The sequence below is a fragment of the Panulirus ornatus genome, chromosome 4 (genome assembly GCF_036320965.1).
Source record: "Panulirus ornatus isolate Po-2019 chromosome 4, ASM3632096v1, whole genome shotgun sequence".
Classification (NCBI taxonomy): domain Eukaryota; kingdom Metazoa; phylum Arthropoda; class Malacostraca; order Decapoda; family Palinuridae; genus Panulirus; species Panulirus ornatus.
The window spans coordinates 88962688-88988416 of record NC_092227.1 but is presented as its reverse complement, the minus strand read 5'-3'; the positions used below and the strand labels follow the sequence as shown (position 1 = coordinate 88988416).

Here is a 25729-nt window from a genome sequence, read left to right as displayed (position 1 = left end):
TGCATGAATAGTACCACTGCACAAAGGCAAAGGGGATTAAAGGTGAGTGTTCAAATTACAGAGGTATAAGTTTGTTGAGTATTCCTGGGAAATTATATGGGAGGGCATTGATTGAGAGGGTGAAGGCTTATACAGAGCATCAGATTAGGGAAAAGCAGTGTGGTTTCAGAAGTGGCAGAGGATGTGTCGATCAGGTGTTTGCTTTGAAAAATGTATGTGAGAAATACTTAGAAAAACAACTGGATTTGTATGTAGCATTTATGGATCTGGAGAAGGCATATGATAGAGTTGATAGAGATGCTCTGTGGAAGGTATTAAGAATATATGGTGTGGGAGGCAAGTTGCTAGAAGCAGTGTAAAAGTTTTTATCGAGGATGTAAGGCATGTGTATGAGTGAGAAGAGAGGAAAGTGATTGGTTCTCAGTGAATGTTGGTTTGCGGAAGGAGTGCGTGATGTCTCCATGGTTGTTTAATTTGTTTATGGATGGGGTTGTGAAGGAGGTGAATGCAAGACTTTTGGAGAGAGGGGCAAGTATGCAGTCTGTTGTGGATGAGAGGGCTTGGGAAGTGAGTCAGTTGTTGTTCGCTGATGATACAGCGTTGGTGGCTGATTCAGGTGAGAAACTGCTGAAGCTGGTGACTGAGTTTGGTAAAGTGTGTGAGAGAAGAAAGCTGAAGGTAAAATGTGAATAAGAGTAAGGTTATTAGGTACAGTAGGGTTGACAGCAAGTCAATTCGGAGGTAAGTTTGAATGGAGAAAAACTGAAGGAAGTGAAGTGCTTTAGATATCTGGGAGGGGATTTGGCAGCGGATGGAACCATGGAAGCGGAAGTGAGTCACAGGGTGGGGGAGGGGGTGAAAGTTCTAAGAGCACTGAAAAATGTATAGAAGATGACAACATTATCTCGGAAAGCAAAAATGGGTATGTTTGAAGGAATGGTGGTTCCAACAATGTTATATGGTTACGAGGCGTTGGCTATAGATAGGGTTGTGCGAAGGAGGGTGGATGCGTTGGAAATGAGATGTTTGAGGACAACACATGGTGTGAGGTGGTTTGATCGAGTAAGTAATGGAAGGGTAAGAGAGATGTGTGGTAATAAAAAGAGTGTGGTTGAGAGAGCAGAAGAGGGTATTTTGAAATGGTTTGGCCACATGGAGAGGATGAGCGAGAAAAGACTGACAGAGAGGATATATGTGTCACAGGTGGAGGGAACAAGGGGAGGCGGGAGCGATGGGAAGTGGGAGGCCAAACTGGAGGTGGAAGGATAGAGTGAAAAAGATTTTGAGATATCAGGGCCTGAACATGCAGGAAGGTGAAAGGCATGCAAGGAATAGAGTGAATTTTAACGATGTAGTATACCAGGGTCGACATGCTGTCAATAAATTGAAACAAGGTATGTGAAGCGTCTGGGGTAAACCATGGAAAGTTTTATGGGGCCTGGATGTGGAAAGGGAGCTGTGGTTTCAGTGCATTATACATGACAGCTAAAGACTGAGTGCGGGGGGGGGGGTTTGTCATTTCATGTGTGGCGTGGTGGCGACGGGAATGAATAAGGGCAGCAAGTATGAATTATGTACATGTGTATGTATTTTTTTTTTTTTTTTGCTTTGTCGCTGTCTCCCGCGTTTGCGAGGTAGCGCAAGGAAACGGACGAAAGAAATGGCCCAACCCACCCCCATACACATGTATATACATACGTCCACACACGCAAATATACATACCTACACAGCTTTCCATGGTTTACCCCAGACGCTTCACATGCCTTGATTCAATCCACTGACAGCACGTCAACCCCGGTATACCACATCGCTCCAATTCACTCTATTCCTTGCCCTCCTTTCACCCTCCTGCATGTTCAGGCCCCGATCACACAAAATCTTTTTCACTCCATCTTTCCACCTCCAATTTGGTCTCCCTCTTCTCCTCGTTCCCTCCACCTCCGATACACATATCCTCTTGGTCAATCTTTCCTCACTCATTCTCTCCATGTGCCCAAACCATTTCAAAACACCCTCTTCTGCTCTCTCAACCACGCTCTTTTTATTTCCACACATCTCTCTTACCCTTACATTACTTACTCGATCAAACCACCTCACACCACACATTGTCCTAAAACATCTCATTTCCAGCACATCCATCCTCCTGCGCACAATTCTATCCATAGCCCACGCCTCGCAACCATACAACATTGTTGGAACCACTATTCCTTCAAACATACCCATTTTTGCTTTCCGAGATAATGTTCTCGACTTCCACACATTCTTCAAGGCTCCCAGAATTTTCGCCCCCTCCCCCACCCTATGATCCACTTCCGCTTCCATGGTTCCATCCGCTGCCAGATCCACTCCCAGATATCTAAAACACTTCACTTCCTCCAGTTTTTCTCCATTCAAACTCACCTCCCAATTGACTTGACCCTCAACCCTATTGTACCTAATAACCTTGCTCTTATTCACATTTACTCTTAACTTTCTTCTTTCACACACTTTACCAAACTCAGTCACCAGCTTCTGCAGTTTCTCACATGAATCAGCCACCAGCACTGTATCATCAGCGAACAACAACTGACTCACTTCCCAAGCTCTCTCATCCACAACAGACTTCATACTTGCCCCTCTTTCCAAAACTCTTGCATTCACCTCCCTAACAACCCCATCCATAAACAAATTAAACAACCATGGAGACATCACACACCCCTGCCGCAAACCTACATTCACTGAGAACCAATCACTTTCCTCTCTTCCTACACGTACACATGCCTTACATCCTCGATAAAAACTTTTCACTGCTTCTAGCAACTTGCCTCCCACACCATATATTCTTAATACCTTCCACAGAGCATCTCTATCAACTCTATCATATGCCTTCTCCAGATCCATAAATGCTACATACAAATCCATTTGCTTTTCTAAGTATTTCTCACATACATTCTTCAAAGCAAACACCTGATCCACACATCCTCTACCACTTCTGAAACCACACTGCTCTTTCCCAATCTGATGCTCTGTACATGCCTTCACCCTCTCAATCAATACCCTCCCATATAATTTACCAGGAATACTCAACAAACTTATACCTCTGTAAGTTGAGCACTCACTCTTATCCCCTTTGCCTTTGTACAATGGCACTATGCACGCATTCCGCCAATCCTCAGGCACCTCACCATGAGTCATACATACATTAAATAACCTTACCAACCAGTCAACAATACAGTCACCCCCTTTTTTAATAAATTCCACTGCAGAAATCCTCCCCTCCTTGTATTAACTTTCTAAAATGGGAAACAGAAGAAGGAGTCACGCGGGGAGTGCTCATCCTCCTCGAAGCTCAGAGTGGGGTGCCTAAATGTGTGTGGATGTAACCAAGATGTGAAAAAAGGAGAGATAGGTAGTATGTTTGAGGAAAGGAACCTGGATGTTTTGGCTCTGAGTGAAACGAAGCTCAAGGGCAAAGGGGAAGAGTGGTTTGGGAATGTCTGGGGAGTAAAGTCAGGGGTTAGTGAGAGGACAAGAGCAAGGGAAGGAGTAGCAATACTCCTGAAACAGGAGTTGTGGGAGTATGTGATAGAGTGTAAGAAAGTAAATTCTCGATTAATATGGGTAAAACTGAAAGTTGATGGAGAGAGGTGGGTGATTATTGGTGCATATGCACCTGGGCATGAGAAGAAAGATCAAGAGAGGCAAGTGTTTTGGGAGCAGCTGAATGAGTGTGTTAGTGGTTTTGATGCACGAGACCGGGACATAGTGATGGGTGATTTGAATGCAAAGGTGAGTAATGTGGCAGTTGAGGGAATAATTGGTATACATGGGGTGTTCAGTGTTGTAAATGGAAATGGTGAAGAGCTTGTAGATTTATGTGCTGAAAAAGGACTGCTGATTGGGAATACCTGGTTTAAAAAGCGAGATATACATAAGTATACTTATGTAAGTAGGAGAGATGGCCAGAGAGCGTTATTGGATTACGTGTTAATTGACAGGCGTGCGAAAGAGAGACTTTTGGATGTTAATGTGCTGAGAGGTGCAACTGGAGGGATGTCTGATTATCATCTTGTGGAGGCTAAGGTGAAGATTTGTATGGGTTTTCAGAAAAGAAGAGTGAATGTTGGGGTGAAGAGGGTGGTGAGAGTAAGTGAGCTTGAGAAGGAGACCTGTGTGAGGAAGTACCAGGAGAGACTGAGTACAGAATGGAAAAAGGTGAGAACAATGGAAGTAAGGGGAGTGGGGGAGGAATGGGATGTATTTAGGGAATCAGTGATGGATTGCGCAAAAGATGCTTGTGGCATGAGAAGAGTGGGAGGTGGGTTGATTAGAAAGGGTAGTGAGTGGTGGGATGAAGAAGTAAGAGTATTAGTGAAAGAGAAGAGAGAGGCATTTGGACGATTTTTGCAGGGAAAAAATGCAATTGAGTGGGAGATGTATAAAAGAAAGAGACAGGAGGTCAAGAGAAAGGTGCAAGAGGTGAAAAAAAGGGCAAATGAGAGTTGGGGTGAGAGAGCATCATTAAATTTTAGGGAGAATAAAAAGATGTTCTGGAAGGAGGTAAATAAAGTGCGTAAGACAAGGGAGCAAATGGGAACTTCAGTGAAGGGCGCAAGTGGGGAGGTGATAACAAGTAGTGGTGATGTGAGGAGATGGAGTGAGTACTTTGAAGGTTTGTTGAATGTGTTTGATGATAGAGTGGCAGATATAGGGTGTTTTGGTCGAGGTGGTGTGCAAAGTGAGAGGGTTAGGGAAAATGATTTGGTAAACAGAGAAGAGGTAGTGAAAGCTTTGCGGAAGATGAAAGCCGGCAAGGCAGCAGGTTTGGATGGTATTGCAGTGGAATTCATTAAAAAAGGGGGTGACTGTATTGTTGACTGGTTGGTAAGGTTATTTAATGTATGTATGACTCATGGTGAGGTGCCTGAGGATTGGCGGAATGCGTGCATAGTGCCATTGTACAAAGGCAAAGGGGATAAGAGTGAGTGCTCAACTTACAGAGGTATAAGTTTGTTGAGTATTCCTGGTAAATTATATGGGAGGGTATTGATTGAGAGGGTGAAGGCATGTACAGAGCATCAGATTGGGGAAGAGCAGTGTGGTTTCAGAAGTGGTAGAGGATGTGTGGATCAGGTGTTTGCTTTGAAGAATGTATGTGAGAAATACTTAGAAATGCAAATGGATTTGTATGTAGCATTTATGGATCTGGAGAAGGCATATGATAGAGTTGATAGAGATGCTCTGTGGAAGGTATTAAGAATATATGGTGTGGGAGGCAAGTTGTTAGAAGCAGTGAAAAGTTTTTATCGAGGATGTAAGGCATGTGTACGTGTAGGAAGAGAGGAAAGTGATTGGTTCTCAGTGAATGTAGGTTTGCGGCAGGGGTGTGTGATGTCTCCATGGTTGTTTAATTTGTTTATGGATGGGGTTGTTAGGGAGGTAAATGCAAGAGTTTTGGAAAGAGGGGCAAGTATGAAGTCAGTTGGGGATGAGAGAGCTTGGGAAGTGAGTCAGTTGTTGTTCGCTGATGATACAGCGCTGGTGGCTGATTCATGTGAGAAACTGCAGAAGCTGGTGACTGAGTTTGGAAAAGTGTGTGGAAGAAGAAAGTTAAGAGTAAATGTGAATAAGAGCAAGGTTATTAGGTACAGTAGGGTTGAGGGTCAAGTCAATTGGGAGGTGAGTTTGAATGGAGAAAAACTGGAGGAAGTGAAGTGTTTTAGATATCTGGGAGTGGATCTGGCAGCGGATGGAACCATGGAAGCGGAAGTGGATCATAGGGTGGGGGAGGGGGCGAAAATCCTGGGGGCCTTGAGGAATGTGTGGAAGTCGAGAACGTTATCTCGGAAAGCAAAAATGGGTATGTTTGAAGGAATAGTGGTTCCAACAATGTTGTATGGTTGCGAGGCGTGGGCTATGGATAGAGTTGTGCGCAGGAGGATGGATGTGCTGGAAATGAGATGTTTGATGACATTGTGTGGTGTGAGGTGGTTTGATCGAGTGAGTAACGTAAGGGTAAGAGAGATGTGTGGAAATAAAAAGAGCGTGGTTGAGAGAGCAGAAGAGGGTGTTTTGAAATGGTTCGGGCACATGGAGAGGATGAGTGAGGAAAGATTGACCAAGAGGATATATGTGTCGGAGGTGGAGGGAACAAGGAGAAGAGGGAGACCAAATTGGAGGTGGAAAGATGGAGTGAAGGGGATTTTGTGTGATCAGGGCCTGAGCATGCAGGAGGGTGAAAGGAGGGCAAGGAATAGAGTGAATTGGAGCGATGTGGTATACCGGGGTTGACGTGCTGTCAGTGGATTGAAGCAGGGCATGTGAAGCGTCTGGGGTAAACCATGGAAAGCTGTGTAGGTATGTATATTTGCGTGTGTGGACGTATGTATATACATGTGTATGGGGGTGGGTTGGGCCATTTCTTTCGTCTGTTTCCTTGCGCTACCTCGCAAACGCAGGAGACAGCGACAAAGTATAATAAAAAAATAATATATACATATGTCTGTTATGTATATATACGTATACATTAAAATGTATAGGTATGTATATGTGTGTGTGTGGACATGTATGTATGTACATGTGTATGTGGGTGGGTTGGGCCATTCTTTCGTCTGCTTCTTTGCGCTACCTTGCTAACGCGGGAGACAGAGACAAGGTATAATAATAAAAATAATAATAAAACATATCCTTCTATCTCTCTAAGCATTTCTCACAAACATTTTTCAGAGCCTTCACCTGATCCACACATCCCCTATTACTCCTAAAGTCAAGATGTTACTCCCAATTCTGTAACTCAGTGCATAGTACCACACTCTCAATCACCACTCTCCCACACAACTTTCGAGGTACACACAACAAACTTTCACTACTGTCATTCAAAAATTTCTTTTCTCCCCATTGCCTTTATACAATGGCACTAAACAGACATTCTGTCAATCATAAGGCACCTAACCATGAGGTATACATACATTAAAAATCCTATCTAACCAATTAACAACACACACCTCTTTGACGAGAAATTCAACTGCAATCCTATCCACTATGGTCACCTTGTCACACTTCATCTTAGGCAAGACTTTTAAAACCTCCTCTCTTTTCACCAATCCACATGCCAAGATTTTCATTTTGCACATCTCCTCGATCCAAACATCCCACATCTGCCAAACTGTTATTAAACACTTAAAAATCATTCAAAGCACTTACTCTATCTCTTCTCAACTTCTCTGCCTATTACCCCTTCCTCATTTTCCCACTTCACCAACGCTCCTGCTTGTTTTCTTGTTTCTCACACTGTTGATCTCCTTTCAAAACATTTTCTTATTCTCCATGAATTTCCTGATACCCCAACGTTCATTTGCCCTCTTTCTTAACCACTGCACCTTCCTCTTGATCTCCTGCCACTTTTCTTGTAGATCTAACCATCACTTGCACTCCTTCCCTTCAAGTAATGCTCATTCACCCCCCTTTCCTCTTTTACTTGAAACTTAACTATGTAATCCCACCATGAAAAGTGATATCATAGAAGGGAAAGGTCAACCAAATGTCATAATCTTTGATATAAGTATAGCAGCAAAAGACCCTAAAATCATTCTGGTACGATAAAAATGTTCCACTGAATATCTGTCAGTCACTAAGACATTAAAATACAGATTGCAAACGAAAAATGAATTGCATAAAAATATTTCTCATTAGTGCCCCAAATCAAAATATAAGCTTTTCCTTCGATACAGAAATGCTAAAGAAACTTGAGTATATCCCCTAATGTTCCAGTGGTTACAAAACTGTGGGAGGCATGGCTCGTTAACTGGGAAATCCTTAAGATAATAATGGAGGAAGTAGAGAAGTTGGTTATAATAAGAGAATAAAAATTTATCATTTTGCTCCCTAAACTTTTCTTCTGTTCTTTCATTCACTTATTCTTAGGAATTTTTTCAAGATAGCCTGTCATCCAATAATAAAAAAAGGGTTATTCATTAAACATCAATGACATGTACAAAAAACACATAATAAATGATATCTACACACAGCAAGCACAATCTAAATGATAAGATGAATTAACGAAGGTAATAAGCTTGAACTAGAAAATATAATGAAATTATCATAGTGAAAATTATTCTAAGTGAAGGATGGGGGAATAACGAAACCTTTTCTAAGCTGGTGGGGAGGCACCACTATTTTACGTTTGGAAGCCACTGCCCTAATCCAACTTTTGGATATAAACCTCACTTTCTGTACTGCTGTATACATCCATTACAACACCGTCACTCTTCTGATATCAACTAACATAATCTTGATTTTGAAATTCCACTATTTATTCATACATTTGTTTCACAAACAAAACAAATACTGCCACTCTGATTTGCGAGTGTTGACATGATGCCTTGAACCATATTACACTTTCTGTGTCGGCAGGTACTAATTTCTGTCTTGCTAAAACCGAATACCCAAGCTAGACTTAATATCTTTTCCTTCCATATATAAGAAACCTACTCTATCTTTTCCTCATCTTCACATATTCTACCTCACCCAATTTTTCATTTCCACCTTTTATGTATTGAAGGAGTGACTACAATGAGGACTAATGCCTATGAATACAACTTTTGTTAATAAAACATATTTGAAGGTATAATCAAAAGAGTGATGAAATAAAACTGGACTTATCCCTACCCTTTGTATTAATTGAATATGTCAAAAGCTATAATTAAGACAGTGACAAATAAAACTGGGCTTGTCCCTAACCTGTGCATAATTCACTAAGTAGTAGGAACTCGTTCCGGTTCTCTTTACTCTGAGTCTTGTCTATGGCTGCTGCCGCTATAAATTCCACAATATATGGATGTCCTGAGAGTTGCTTAGATACTGAAATTTCCTGACGAATGGCATCACAGGCTACCTGGTCAGCACCCAGTAATCGCTGGAAGATAGATATATTAAATAATATCTTTCTCTGAGAGGCTTGCAACAAATATTTCTAAATTAAACATACCATATAAAATTAGGCTAAACTATACAACATCAAGGTAATATTAATGTATGGAACAATGCTAATGCTAAAAAAATAGCTAATTCATTACTTTTCTTATAACATGGAAGACAGTACTGGTAAATTAGTAAACTGCTCACAAGAAGAAAATATAACTCTAAAAATATGTTATCACTCAACATCATTCATCTGCATTCTAAATACTACAAAATTACATTACATAACCTTAGAATCAACTAATATCACATACTGATTGTCTCTGCATAGAAGAGGAATTTTCATTTGAAATCTCCACATATGACCTCGACAAACATCTGGTACTTCTTCAACAAAGGCATTGCTTACAAACATTCCCTTACTCTAAAACTTTCCCCTCACCCTCGTAATTAGCATATCTTCTCTGTACATAAATTCTTTCCAGATTTCCATACATCAGTATTTCAATTTTTGTTTTGCCAACCATTCCTTTGAAATTTTCCATTTCATGTTCCACATCCATACAGCAAAAACTTCAGTAGATGTACCTACACACTCTACTATCCATGACAATGATAAAGGGCCATATTAGGTTTCATAAAATTAACCAGAGAAGATAATTTTATCATCATCAGTGCAATCTTCATGAAATTGAACACAATAAAAAACTTCATACCTTTAATGCATATGTCCGTCCATTACTGACATCTTGCGCAATGAATACAAAGGCAAAACCACCTGAAAAAAATGAAACAATGATACAAGGTTGGTATATTCATAAACATTTATATGCCATTCAATCTTTAGCATTTTAGAGATTACATCTTGAGATGAACTACTTGTAGCAATTCAATGGTACCACTTTCCCAAAGCAATTCATATTTAAGTTTATGTGCTTTTTCTAATAGGTGAGTATGTATCACATGAATAAATCAAACATCACAGACTCCTAATACTTATACTGTCAACAGTATCATCTGATCGTCTTTATAGATACTTGTCTGCCATTTCCTGCATTGGTCAGGAAGCACCAAGAAAAGACAGAGAAATGGCCTTATTTGTTCACATACACTTACTGGCTGTCATGAATAATGCAGTAAAACCACAGCTTCTTATCCACAACCAGACCCCACAGACCTTTCCATGGTTTCCCTTGACCACTTCATATGCCCTGGTTCAATCCGCTGATAGCAGGTCGTTCCCTATACACTACATCGCTACAATGCCCTCTATCCTGTGCATACCTTATACTCTCTTTATGTTCAAGCCCTGAGCACTCAAACCCTTTTGACTCCATCCTTCTATCTCCATTTTGGTCACCCACTTCACGTCCACCCACTTCTGACACATATACCCTCTTTGTCAAACTCTCCTCACTCATCCATATATCCAAGCCATTTCAGCAAACAATCTTCAGCACTGCAAAGCATACCCTTCTTCCCACACCTCTCTCTTGCCCTATCATTTCTCACACAATCAACCCTTCTCAATCAGATACTGTCCTCAGTCATATCATTTTGAACACATTCATCTACTTCTATGTCCACTAACAAGTATCTAAAACACCACACTTCTCCAGGTTCTCTTCAATCAAACTCAAACTAGCCTATCTTTCAACAGCTAAACCTAATAAACATGCTTTAATCACATTTACTCTCAACTTTCTTTCACATACTCTCCTAAACTTAGAAAACAGCTTCTGCAGCTTTTAACAAGAATCTACCACCAGTGCAATGTCATCAGCTACAAATGACTTACCTCCTATGTCCCCCAACTCCCATCCCTATCCCCACCCAAAACAGACTGCATACCTAATCCTATCCTCACTACCTCACCATCCCATCCATATACAAATTAAAAAGTCAAGGTGACATTACACACCCCTGCCACATACCTAACTTTACCTGGGACCACTCACACTTCTCTCTTCCTACTCCCTTGAGAAATACTATAAATTCTAACAGATCCCTTCCACACCACTGATAGAATGAGAAAACATCAAAGCAATCCTACACTTTCTCCAGATCCATAAATGCAACAAACAAGTCCTCCTGTTTCTCTAGGTATTTCATCAAAACATCCTCTGCCATTCCTAAAGGTACAATGTTCCTTCCCAGTCTGAAGCTCTGTGCATGCCACCACCCTCTCATTCACTACTCTCTCATATAATATAACAGGTACATTCACCATACTTATACCTCTGTAATTTGAACATTCACTATTAACACCATTACCTTTATATAATGGCACTATACAGGCATTTATTCTGCCAGTCTTCTAGTACCTCTCCTAAAGCCACATATATACTGAAAACCCTGGCTTGCCAATCAACACAACAATCACCTCCTTTCCTAAGAAATTCAACTGTAATACAATCTACTCCAGCTGATTTGCTCTATTTCATCTTACACAAGGCTTTACCCCCTCTTCTCTTTTCACCAAACAACTTGCTATGACTCTGTTTACATACCTCCACATCTAAAATATCCTACATCTGCTATCCTATCACTAAACAATTCCTCTAGCGCCTCTCCTTAAGCCACTTAAATACTGAAAACCCTGGCTAACCGATCAACAAAGCAATCACCTCCTTTCTTATGAAATTCAGCTACAATCCAATCTACTCCAGCTCATTCGCTGTATTTCATCTCACACAAGAATTTAACAGTTAACCCTGTCTTCTTTTCACCTAACAACTTGCCATGACTCGCTTAGCATACCTCCACTTCCAAAATATCCTACATCTGCTACCCTGTCACTAAACACATTCAGCAACCCTTCAAACTACTTGCTCCATCTCTTCACCTTAACTCTGTCTATTACTACTTACCCATTTGACCCCTTCACCTGCATCCCCATGGAAAATACATGGGATGTATTCTTTCTCCCATAATCAGGTTTGGAAAAAAGGCTAACATATGTTACTCAGGCACTGCAATACATGATCATATCTGAGAAACTTACCCCTTGAATAAAGCTTTTGGTGTTCTCTAGTGTGCTTTACCTGCTCAAATTCTGTATCTTTCGGTGTTTTCTGTGATTAACTTAACCCAATGTGTAACTTCAGGTGTTTTCTAAACATATGATTTTGGAGTTAAAGCTACAACCATAGCTTATCGTGGAACCAAGCTAAACTGATGCTTCTCCAATCAGTACAGCTACTTCAGGCTGCAGCCTTTGTATTCGTCAAAACTTGCTTGATCAAGTAAAGCTCATAAATGATGTCTTATAAGTCTAAATTCAGGCAAAATTTGATTTGACTTTAAGTGTTTATTAACTATTCATTCATAGGCAATAACTAATCCCTATGCCTGAGTCCAGACTCTTAAAAGACCTTGTAGATAGTTATCCAGCACACTACTAACTGACTATTTTCTGACCAACAGTTTCTCGTACTTGCAGGTAACATGTTACTAGAGCTTTGAGCTGTAGATATTTACACTATTCTCCATTATTCTCTCTTGATGTACTTATGGCACCTGATCTTTGCAGTGATATTTTGCTTCATCTTTGTTTAGCCAACAAAGAAAGAGGGAAATGCCTTGCAGGATTTCCCACACATCAAGCATAGTTCATTTCTTTTTTCTGCAGCCCAAAATGACCAGGAGGATGCATTATTTATCAAACACATTTCAATACAAGAATTCAATCTAACCTATGCAAAGAATTATCATCTGGCTATTAAATGATGGAAAAATATGGGCAAGGCTTGAAAAATTACATCAAGTAATGTTTGGTTATCTTATTTTAAGCGATCCTATTAATTAGTTTAGGGTGGGTTATGCATTTCGGTGCTTATTATCATCAAGAATTACTGAGAAATGAGCAGAGGGTTTCGTCTAACACAGAGTTGTTTTATGGCATAGAAAAAAGTTTTCCTGAGTAGCATAAAATATTTGAGCTGGACTTGAAACTACTTCACAATGTATAAAAAACAACTGTGCAGTTTTCAAACATGTTCATTTCCCTCATCAGAGAGGAGGAGCCAGGAAAAGGCAAAGAATCGCCTCATTTGCTCATAACCACCCTCTAGCCTTTATGTTCAACACGCAAAACCAGATCCCTATCCACAGCCTATGATGACCACTTCAAATGCTCTGGTGCAGCCCACTAACAGCTTCATTCCCTGCATACCACATCACTTCAATTCTATCTCATACACGACAATTTTGGGAGCCTTGAAAAATGTGTGGAAGTCGAGAACATTATCTCGGAAAGCAAAAATGGGTATGTTTGAAGGAATAGTGGTTCCAACAATGTTGTATGGTTGCGAGGCGTGGGCTATGGATAGAGTTGTGCGCAGGAGGATGGACGTGCTGGAAATGAGATGTTTGAGGAAAATGTGTGGTGTGAGGTGGTTTGATCGAGTAAGTAACGTAAGGGTAAGAGAGATGTGTGGAAATAAAAAGAGCGTGGTTGAGAGAGCAGAAGAGGGTGTTTTGAAATGGTTTGGGCACATGGAGAGAATGAGTGAGGAAAGATTGACCAAGAGGATATATGTGTCGGAGGTGGAGGGAACGAGGAGAAGAGGGAGACCAAATTGGAGGTGGAAAGATGGAGTGAAAAAGATTTTGTGTGATCGGGGCCTGAACATGCAGGAGGGTGAAAGGAGGGCAAGGAATAGAGTGAATTGGAGCGATGTGGTATACAGGGGTTGACGTGCTGTCAGTGGATTGAATCAAGGCATGTGAAGCGTCTGGGTTAAACCATGGAAAGCTGTGTAGGTATGTATATTTGCGTGTGTGGACGTGTGACACGACAATTCTCTATATCTCATAACAACTCTCAACCTATTGAATGTTAAGAGCTCCAAGTGATTAAACTCAAGGGTTCTTTCACTCTATCTCTACATCTTTCATCCTACACCACATCCCTGATGTGAGTACTAATTACTGCAAAGAGTAGAAACCAATGAAGAGAAACAGAATGCTGCAAGGTAGACACAAACAATCTAAACTACCCAAATTTCTACCCTAGGAGAACAAACTTTAGCAAAGCCAAAATTTCACACCAAATGAAAAGTAGAGCAAAGTAATCAACAGCAGTTGCACAAAAACAAATACAAAAAAATCTTACCACAGTACACAGCAAATAACAATCATTTTAGTCATATAAAATGGAAAAGTATAAAACACACATGGAAAGATGCCATGTGAAAGAAACTGCCTGATGAATATTAGAAGAAACTGGATGAAATAGCTGAAGTATGCAAAAAAGTAGAGATAAAACTAAAAAACTAGAAAATGAAATAGGATACACTAATGAAGAAAAAAATCATAGAGAAGAGAAAAAGAAGAAAATAGCAAGAAAGTAATTTAAAACATGGGCAATTGTAAAAGAGAGCAAGGAGTAAATAAAGAGGAAGGCATTCAAAGCACTGACCAAAATTAACAAGTTTTCTACATACAAAAATTTAAAAGAACAAAAGAATCAGAGACTGAACATCTTAAAGTGGAAGATTGAAATAAAAATGACCTTAAAAGAATTTGCTAAATGCTAATCAAACAACATGAGTCAGTTTTGTGCACATAATATGAGAAAAGATACATATGAAGAAATATCTAATAACTTTGACAAGCATACACTTACAGATATCAAACTAACAGAAAGGGACACAGCTGAAGCAGCTGATCAATTCAAAAGAGAACTCAGCACTAGTATCTGATGGAATACCAGTTATATTCTTAAACAGAAAAATGACAAAAGCAAGTCCTCTCATGATATTACTGACAGAGCATAGATCAATCCAGTACCACTTATTCAACATAAGCTAAATGACTTGTGTATTACCAATATGAAAAGGTGGATCCAAACTGATGCCAAAATAATACAGGCCAGCTAGCCTAACATCATTTTCACTTAAAACATACAAAAGAGTAACAAAGAATTAAATCCTGGAACATCCAGTTACCAACAAGCTCATGAATAAAGGGCAGTATGGATACGAATCTAGCAAAAGTACACAAATGCAATTACTAGCTCACTATGACATACATGAAACTCTAATGCAGGAGGAGATTGGACTTTTTTCTTGATTCTAGAAGAAATCATGCAACAAAATGAACTATGGAATGCTGTTTAAGAATGACAAGACTAGACTTTTTAACAAAGAGAATATGCAATGTGGTGGCAAATATAACCATGACAGGCAAAGAAGACATGCTTTCATGTGTATCTCAAAAAACATTAGCTTAAATACTTTTTTCTTCCTGAGTTTTGAAGGTCCCAGGATCCAGCCTGCCATCCCTCTGCATGAGGCAACTATTGTTTGGTGTTCACTGAGGGTAAGGTTGTCTGACATTATGAGTTCCAAGGTTTTTCACATTATTCATCTAGTTTAATCTGACATTATGATTTCCATGGTCTTTCACATTATTCACCAGGTTTAAGATAGTGTCTGTGTCATCTGGTATTCTGTGTTTTTATTATCTTTTATCTTTATTATACTTTGTCGATGTCTCCCGCGTTAGCGAGGTAGCGCAAGGAAACAGACGAAAGAATGGCACAACCCACCCACATACACATGTATATACATACACGTCCACACACACACATATACATACCTATACATCTCAATGTATACATATATATACACACACAGACATATACATATATAAACATATACATAATTCATACTGTCTGCCCTTATTCATTCCCGTCGCCATCCAGCCACACATGAAATGACAACCACCTCCCCCCGGTGGTGCTAGGAACAGACAACAAAGGCCACATTCGTTCACACTCAGTCTCTAGCTGTCATGTATAATGCACCGAAACCACAGCTCCCTTTCCACATCCAGGCCCCACAAAACTTTCCATGGTTTACCCCAGACGCTTCACATGCCCTGGTTTCTTCATTTTCCCCTACACTGGAGAAGCTGCAATTTATCTCTATAGAAAATTGTGTTATTCTCCACTGCCCAGTTGAAAGACTTTGTTCATGTCTCTTTGTAGCTTTTCAGCATATTCTATTAATGTGATTTTCATACTCATTTTCATATCGTCTGCAATGGATGACATGGAACTGTGGCTCACGCTTGTATTGATGTTAAATAAAGGTACACCACCGAATTTCTGGCAACTGATGGTTCGGTACCTCCATTAGTCTGGACAAAATTATGTGAAGGAACTTGAAATTACCACGGCCACCAGACTAGTTTACTGGGCGGCCACAGATGGCATTGTATGTAGGACACGCTTATTTACATTCTTTACACTGCACATGTTGGTGGTGATACTGCAATTCTGTGAGATTCTTAGCTTATTTTGCTTAAATTTAACCCTAGCTATGGCTTCAAGACATATGAGAGTGTCAGTTATGATGTCAAACATTTTTTTTTTTTCTTTTTTCTTTGTCGCTGTCTCCCGCGTTTGCGAGGTAGCGCAAGGAAACAGACGAAAGAAATGGCCCAACCCACCCCCATACACATGTATATACATAAGTCCACACACGCAAATATACATACCTACACAGCTTTCCATGGTTTACCCCAGACGCTTCACATGCCCTGATTCAATCCACTGACAGCACGTCAACCCCGATATACCACATCGATCCAATTCACTCTATTCCTTGCCCTCCTTTCACCCTCCTGCATGTTCAGGCCCCGATCACACAAAATCTTTTTCACTCCATCTTTCCACCTCCAATTTGGTCTCCCACTTCTCCTCGTTCCCTCCACCTCCAACACATATATCCTCTTGGTCAACCTTTCCTCACTCATTCTCTCCATGTGCCCAAACCATTTCAAAACACCCTCTTCTGCTCTCTCAACCACGCTCTTTTTATTTCCACACATCTCTCTTACCCTTACGTTACTTACTCGATCAAACCACCTCACACCACACATTGTCCTCAAACATCTCATTTCCAGCGCATCCATCCTCCTGCGCACAACTCTATCCATAGCCCATGCCTCGCAACCATACAACATTGTTGGAACCACTATTCCTTCAAACATAGCCATTTTTGCTTTCCGAGATAATGTTCTCGACTTCCACACATTCTTCAAGGCTCCCAGGATTTTCGCCCCCTCCCCCACCCTATGATCCACTTCCGCTTCCATGGTTCCATCCACTGCCAGATCCACTCCCAGATATCTAAAACACTTTACTTCCTCCAGTTTTTCTCCATTCAAACTTACCTCCCAATTGACTTGACCCTCAACCCTACTGTACCTAATAACCTTGCTCTTATTCACATTTACTCTTAACTTTCTTCTTTCACACACTTTACCAAACTCAGTCACCAGCTTTTGCAGTTTCTCACATGAATCAGCCATCAGCGCTGTATCATCAGCGAACAACAACTGACTCACTTCCCAAGCTCTCTCATCCACAACAGACTTCATACTTGCCCCTCTTTCCAAAACTCTTGCATTCACCTCCCTAACAACCCCATCCATAAACAAATTGAACAACCATGGAGACATCACACACCCCTGCCGCAAACCTACATTCACTGAGAACCAATCACTTTCCTCTCTTCCTACACGTAAACATGCCTTACATCCTCGATAAAAACTTTTCACTGCTTCTAACAACTTGCCTCCCACACCATATATTCTTAATACCTTCCACAGAGCATCTCTATCAACTCTATCATATGCCTTCTCCAGATCCATAAATGCTACATACAAATCCATTTGCTTTTCTAAGTATTTCTCACATACATTCTTCAAAGCAAACACCTGATCCATACATCCTCTACCACTTCTGAAACCACACTGCTCTTCCCAATCTGATGCTCTGTACATGCCTTCACCCTCTCAATCAATACCCTCCCATATAATTTACCAGGAATACTCAACAAACTTATACCTCTGTAAGTTGAGCACTCACTCTTATCCCCTTTGCCTTTGTACAATGGCACTATGCACGCATTCCGCCAATCCTCAGGCACCTCACCATGAGTCATACATACATTAAATAACCTTACCAACCAGTCAATAATACAGTCACCCCCTTTTTTAATAAATTCCACTGCAATACCATCCAAACCTGCTGCCTTGCCGGCTTTCATCTTCCGCAAAGCTTTTACTACCTCTTCTCTGTTTACCAAATCATTTTCCCTAACCCTCTCACTTTGCACACCACCTCGACCAAAACACCCTATATCTGCCACTCTATCATCAAACACATTCAACAAACCTTCAAAATACTCACTCCATCTCCTTCTCACATCACCACTACTTGTTATCACCTCCCCATTTGCGCCCTTCACTGAAGTTCCCATTTGCTCCCTTGTCTTACGCACTTTATTTACCTCCTTCCAGAACATCTTTTTATGCTCCCTAAAATTTAATGATACTCTCTCACCCCAACTCTCATTTGCCCTCTTTTTCACCTCTTGCACCTTTCTCTTGACCTCCTGTCTCTTTCTTTTATACATCTCCCACTCAATTGCATTTTTTCCCTGCAAAAATTGTCCAAATGCCTCTCTCTTCTCTCTCACTAATAATCTTACTTCTTCATCCCACCACTCACTACCCTTTCTAATCAACCCACCTCCCACTCAAACATAAACACCAATATCAATCCAAGATAAAGTAGAACTGTTGAAAAAAATATACCGTGGTGTTTCAGGGCATAAGCTGTGTGACATCTACAGTATTGGTTCATCAACTGTTTATGATATAAAGAAGCAAAGGGAGAAAATATTGAAATTCTATAAAGACAGCGATTCCAAGAAGCAAATGACGATTAGAAAAACTATGAAAGATAGTAAGAGCACTGAGCATGATCAAGTGATGATGGAATGGTTTTGACAGAGTCGGAGTGATGGAGTGGACTTGTCTGGTAGCATGATACTGAACCAGGCTAAGTTGTTCCATAAAGAAGTTAAATTACAACATGAGCATAACTATAGTGAAGGATGGCTTCAAAGATTCAAGAAGCGTCAAGGAATTTCCATGAATAAAGTGTGCTGAGAAAAGTGGTCTGCAAACCACGAAGGAGCTGCCGAGTATGTGGACAAATTTGCGAAACTCGTAGCTGAAAAGCACCTCAGTCCTGAGTAGGTATATAATGTATTTCATCTATCTACTTAATTTACATTCAACATTTGTTTAATTCGAATTTCTAGCAGTCCATGGTATACTTTAGACACAGGGAAGATGTATAATTAGTGGGTTAGAGGTGTGTTGATGAATTATCATTACATGACCACAGTTGGTCTGGTAAGATGGTTAATCCGGCAAGGCTTTGGAACCAAGAGTGCCAGAAAATTGGTGGTGTACCTCTATAAGAATGAGAACAGGAGGGGTGCCTGTACAGTTCCTCTGGGGACAGCTTTTCACCATGGATGCTCAGGATATGGCATGGTTTACAACTACATGTTGTGATCTATCAGTTAAGAAGTTGTTTATCCATCTCCCAATTTTTCTAGCTATCCCCATCTCTCACATTTCATGTGCTAGGCCACCATAGTCACATTTGTCAAATACTTTTGCAAAGCCTGTATAAGTCATGTCAGCATTTTCTTTGTTTTCCAGAGCTTCAAAAATCCTATCAAAATAGTCAAGCAACTGAAACAGTTAAGATCTTTCTACTCTGACACCATATTGTTCTGGGTTAAAAGTCTGCTTACCTCATTAAATTCAGTCTGCTTGCCTCTTAGGACTCTTTTGAAGAATCTAATGATAAGTGATGTTAATGCTATCAGATGACAGTTTTTGGAATGCTTTGCTTCCACTTTTGTGGAGTGGAGCAACATGGGATAGTTCCAAACTCTTTGTAATGAACAGACTTTCCTTCAGAGAATGCTTGCTGTATGTGCTGGAGGTGACTTGCATTTCCTGCATTAGTAAGGTAGCATAAGGAATATATGACAGCCTTTGAGTTAAAATCCTCACTTGGCATCCTTCTCTGTTCCTTCTTTTGGAAAAGTAAAACTAGAGGGTATGATTTCCAGTCCCCCAGTCCCACCCCTTTTAGTCACCGTCTATAACATGCAGGGAATAGGTGGGCAGTATTCTTTCTACCCTAGCCCTTGAGATAATACATATATGTCACAGAAGGATACAAAAGGGGACATGATTGGGGGGGTTGGAAATCCTCCTGTTCTTGTATTTCAATTTCTAAAAGAGGAAACAGAAGAAGGAGTCAAGCGGGGAGTACTCATCCTCCTCAAAGGCTCAGATTGGGGTGTCTGATTGTGTGTGGATGTAACAAAGATGAGAAGAAAGGAGAGATTGGTAGTATGTTTGAGGAAAGAAACCTGGATGTCCTGGCTTTACAAAAAGGAGTAGCTAAGTGAGTGTGTCAGCACCTTTGGCGCAAGACACCAGGTATCAGGAAAGGGTGATTTCAATGTGAAGGTGAGTAATGTGGCAGTTGAGCGTATAATTGATGTGCATGTGGTATTCAGTGCTGTGAATGGAAAAGGTGAAGAGCTTGTGGATTTGTGTGCTGAAAAAAGACTGGTGACTGGGAATACCAGGTTTAAAAAGAAGAGATATACACAAGTATCCGCATGCGAGTAAGACAAATAGTCAACGGGCATCATTAGATTATGTTTTAATTGACAGGTGTGTAAAAGAGAGACTTTTGGATGTTACTGTGCAAAAAGGGGCAGCTGGTGGGATGTCTTATCACAATCTTGTAGAGGCAAAGATGAAGATTTGTAGAGGTTTTCAAAAAAGAGAGTCAGGGAGAAGTGAGTGGTGAGAGTAAGTGAGCTTGGAAAGGAAACATGTGTGAAGAAATACCATCAGAGATTGAGTGTAGAATGGCAAAAGGTGTGTGCAAATGAAGGGAGGGAAATGGGTGAGGAATGGGATGTATCTAGGGAAGTAATGATGGCATGTACATGAGATGCATGTGGCATGAGAAAAGTGGGAGGTGGGCAGATTAGAAAGGGTAGTGAGAGGTGAGATGAAGAAGTAAAGTTGTTACAGAAAGAGAAAAGAAAAGCATTTGGACAGTACTTACAAGGAAGGAGTGCAAATGACTAGGAGATGTATAAGAGAAAGCGGCAGGAAATCAAGACGAAGGTGCAAGGGTTGAAAAGACGGGTGAGAGAGTATTATTAATCTTTAGGGTGAATAAAAAGATGTTTTAGAAGGAGGTAAGTAACAAGCAAAAGACAAGAGAACAAATGGGAACATTGGTGAAGGGGCAAGGGGAAGTGATAACAGGTGGTAATGGAGTGAGGAGATGGAGTGAGTATCTTGAAGGATTCTTAAATGTGTTTGATGACAGAGTGCCAGATGTAGGGTCTTTTGGTTGGGATGGTGTGCAAAGTGAGAAAGTCAGGCAGGAATAGATGGCATTGTAGCTGAATATATTAAGAAAGGGGGCGACTGTTTTGTTGATTGGCTGGTAAGGATATTTAATGGGTGCATGGATCAAAGTGACATTCCTGAGGATTGGTGGAATGCATGTATAGTGCCAATGTATAAATGCAAAGGGGATAAAGATGAGCATTCAAACTACAGAGGCGTAAGTTTGATGAGCATACCTGGAAAATTGTATGGGAAGGTACTGATTGGGAGGGTGAAGGCATATACAGAGATTCAGATTGGGGAGGAACAGTGTGGTTTCAGAAATGGTAGAGGATGTGTAGATCAGGTGTTTGCTTTGAAGAATGTGAGAGAAATAATCAGAAAAACAGATGGATTTGTATGTAGCATTTATAAAATCTGGAAAAAGCACTTGATATGGTTGATAAGAGATGCTTTGTGGAAGGTATCAAAGTATATGGTGTGGGTGATAAGCTGCTAGAAGCAGAGAAGTTTTTATCAAGGGTGTAAGGTATGTTTATGAGTAAGAAGAGAGAAGAGTGACTGGTTCCTTGTGAAGGTTGGTTTGCGGCAGGGGTGTTTGATGTCCTTATGGTTGTTTAATTTGTTTATGGATGCAGTAGCCAGGGAGGTAAATGGAAGAGTTTTGGAGAGAAGGGTGAGTATGCAGTCTGTTGGGGATGAGAGGACCTGGGAAGTGAGTCAGTTGTCGTTCACCAATGAGACAGCACTGGTGGCTGAATTGAGTGAGACACTGCAGAAATTTGTGACTGAGTTTGGAAGTGTGTGTGAAAGGAGAAAAATGAGAATGAATAAGAGCAAGGTTAATAGGTTTAGCAGGGATGAGGGACAGATTAGCTGGGATGGAAGTTTGAATGAAGAAAAATTGGAGGAAGTGAAGTGTTTTAAATATCTGGGAGTGGACTTGCTGCAAATGCAACCATGGAAGCAGAAGTGAGTCATAGGGCAGGGGAGGGGATGAAGCTTCTGGCAGTGAAGAAGAATGTGTGTGTAAACAGAAAACATTATCTCAAGAGAACAAAAATGGGAGTTTTTGAAAGAAGAGTAATTTCAGCAATATTATATAGTTGCGAGGCATGGGCTATAGATAGGGCTGTACTGAGGACAGTGGATGTGTTGGAAATGAAATGTTTGCGGACAATATGTAGTGTGAGGTGCTTTGAGTAAGTAATGAAAGGGTAAGAGAATGTGTTACAATAAAAGGTGTGGTTGAAAGAGCAGAAGAGGGTGTGCTGAAAAGGTTTGGACATACAGAGGGAATGAGTGAGGAAAGGTTGACAAAGAGGGTATATGCATCAGAGGTGAAGGGAACAAGGAGAAGCAGGAGACCAAATTGAAGGTGGAAGGATGGAGTGAAAGATTTTGAGCAATTGGGGCCTGAACATGCAGTAGGGTGAAAAATGTGCTCGGAATAGTGTGAATTAGAATGATGTGGTGTACTGGGGTCGGCGTGCTGTCAAATGACTGAACTACGGCATGTGAAACGTCTGGGGTAAACCATGGAAAGGTCTGTGGAGCCTGGGTGTGGATAGGAAGCTGTGGTGTTTATGCATTACACATGACAGATAGAGAATGAGTGTGAGCAGATGTGGCTTTTCTTTGTCTGTTTCCTAGCACTATCTCACTGATGCAGGGGATGGTGATGTGGTTTTCTGTGGTGCAGGGTGGTGCCGGAAATGGACAGAGAGTATATTACCTGGGAAAGTGAAACTGGGTATGTTTGATGGCACAGTAGTCCTAGTAATACTGTGTAAACGTGAGGAATGGGCTACAAATGAGGATGAGCTGAAGAGGGCGGATATATCGGAAATGAAATGTTTAAGGACAATATGTGCAGTGAGGTGGTTTCACCAAGTAAATAATAAAGGGGGTAAGAATGAGATGTGGTAATAAGAAGAGGATCACTGAGAGCTGAAAAGGGTGTGCTGAAATGCTTTGGACATATGGAGAGAATGAGTGAAAAGTGGTTAACAAAAAGAATATATGTGTTGGAATTGGATAGGAAAAGGAAAATGTGGAGATTGAATTGAAGATGGAAGAATGGAGAGAAAAAATTTATATCATATTTAAAGTAGTAGGGGTTTGAACATGCAGATGGGTGAAAGGTGTGCATAGGACAGAGTGAATTAGAAGGATGCTGTATACAAAGGAAAATGGGCTGTCAATGGACTGAAACATGGTATGTGAAGTGGCCAGTTGAAATCATGGAAAGGTGTGACTTATTCCATGACCATGTTTCATCTGCATAGAAGTACCAGAGGGATAGAAATAGGGGAAGAATGTGTGGATAGGTATATGTATGCGAGGGAGGCACGTCAGGACAGGGATAAGTGGAGGCTCTTTTGCCATGGCCATCCCCTTGATGGCAGTTCCCAGAGAGAGCAGGCATCAAATATATAAATAGACAGATACATACAAAACATACTCGCTCAATCTGATCACAGAATTTGACAATACACTTATGACTCAAAATGTAGCCAGAATCCATGCAAAATCAATAAACTGCATGTGTCAGATGTGATACGCAATCAACTACTGACAGGCAATCATGGTGTGAACATTTTCTTCTTTATTCATAGTGCATGAAAAGGTATATAACAAAAGGACACAGAAAATCTCAACAAACATGTGACCAGTAAATGCAGAAACACCACTAGCAAATGGAAACACAAGAATCCTGAATGCTTTCATGTATTACCTCATCTCTCTGTAACTAGTCTTATATAGGTAAATGCACTCAGGATTCTCGTGTTTCCTTTACCTAGTGTGTTTCTGCATCATACAAGGGCATAATGCCTAATTACCAGTACTATACATGCGATACATGGTGTTAAAATGTCCATACACTTGATGTAACATTGACATAACATGCAACATTCAAAAGCACACTGAACCTACTGACCTACAAAGAATCAAATTTCAACAGTGTTTTTTACAATGATTCAAATACTATATGAAGTATCAAGAAAACTTTAAGAGTATATTGTGAGGGTCTTGACACTCCACAATGAAATATCTGATACTGTCATAGCTGCATCCAGTGGTTGATGATGACAAGCACAAAACTGCAGGAAATGTGGGTAAAAGAAATGCTTTTCCACACAACAATCTCAATAATCTTTTTATCCTTTCAATACCTTCTTTATTGTGCAGGTGTTATTTATCTTTACAATATCTTCCACACTATTTGACCACCATATTTTGAATAAGCTTCATAACCCTCTTCAAAATACCATTAATGTTGTAGTTTCTGAAATATGTTATCTCAATAAAACTTTCCTGTCTTAATCCACTACCTATACCATATGCTGATCCACCAAAAATTTTTAAAAATTCCATAGGTGATATGATCAGAGTACTAAAGTTTATCTTTAACCAATTATCAATCTTACTGCAATAACATAAAGCTACAAAGGGCCCTTCTATCCCTGCCTTCTCAACCTCTCAAAGTAAACTGCTTGGATATTAAGGGAATATTATGGCTACAGTTAGTTTTATGGTTGTATATTGATATTGTTTTTAATGTTAAAGAGCTTTGGCTCTTATTACCTATACTATACATTTATTGCTGTACTACTGACAATGGAAGCAGGGAGTCTCTTCCACACTATTATTGCTTTACAGACAATAAACTTTTGTAAGCATTAATACAGGTGTGGTATGTAGTGAATTTCAGGTAGCGGGTCTCGCATGTGCTTCCAATCTCTGTTATATAAGTAATTCTTTCTGTCAATGTCTTTGTATTCTCTGTGAGTTACCTTGAAAACATATATAAAATTGAAGTACTAAGTGATAGGGCCCTTCATGGTACCATAACATCAATGGATTACCATGTCTTAAGACGACCATGTGAAACATAATTACAAGGGTTTACCTGTCTTATTATCTAACCAGATTCTTGAAAAACCACTTTTACTTTTGCTTCAGGAGTCGTCCTTGTCGTTCCCCTACAATAACCTTACCTTCTGCTATGAGCTTCCTTATACGAAGCCGAATTCCATTAATTTCGACTTCTTGCCCAACGAAATCACTCTCTGTCGTCGCACCATTGGCTCCTAAGTATCCAAAAGCACTCTTAAAGAGATCAGCCATACCGTATTTACAATCAAAACAATTTTGTTATTAACTATTTCATGATAGTTCGCTCACAGCTGAGTCCGACAATATGCGCCGTGATCAACCCTCCCACGCAACCAAAAGCGCAGAGAGAAAGAACTCTGGCACCGTTTTAAGGCATACATATGATAGAGTTCTATGATGGCAAAGAATCAAATTCTATGTAAAGTCATCGAGTATGAGCTTCAGATACCTAATATTGACAAGTAACATTGTGTTGTTTTCTTCCTAATCGTCAATCCTACACATGATAACACGTGCTTTCTTATTCATTACTATTGATCAACAAACGCTGATGCCATATCCTAACATATGGAATAGTCATACCTAAATTCAAGGTTTTCTCATAACTATATTACTTGCATATTGTGCGGTATATGACAAAAGTGCACACCATTTGCATCCATTCCAT

At 40.3% G+C, this 25729-nt stretch overlaps 1 protein-coding gene across 1 annotated transcript; it reads right to left on the bottom strand.

Annotated features, from left to right (window-relative positions):
- Positions 1-8481: 8481 nt before the first annotated feature.
- LOC139746215 (cyclin-G-associated kinase-like) lies at positions 8482-25371 on the bottom strand. Its single transcript, XM_071657184.1, has 3 exons — positions 25164-25371; positions 9615-9676; positions 8482-8893 (listed from the first exon to the last, which is right to left on the bottom strand). Exons 1-3 carry the CDS (start codon positions 25291-25293, stop codon positions 8714-8716), a joined length of 372 nt encoding a protein of 123 aa, XP_071513285.1. The 5' UTR covers positions 25294-25371; the 3' UTR covers positions 8482-8713.
- Positions 25372-25729: the final 358 nt, after the last annotated feature.

Bases quoted from the DNA above. Each gene is read 5' to 3' on its own strand.
- LOC139746215 (XM_071657184.1), bottom strand. From the start codon at position 25,293: ATGGCTGATCTCTTTAAGAGTGCTTTTGGATACTTAGGAGCCAATGGT. The intron at 9,677-25,163 runs GTAAGGTTATTG...CATTTTTTTCAG, and splicing joins AAGGAAGCTCATAGCAGAAG to GTGGTTTTGCCTTTGTATTC. The intron at 8,894-9,614 runs GTATGAAGTTTT...TCTATCTTCCAG, and splicing joins GACGGACATATGCATTAAAG to CGATTACTGGGTGCTGACCA.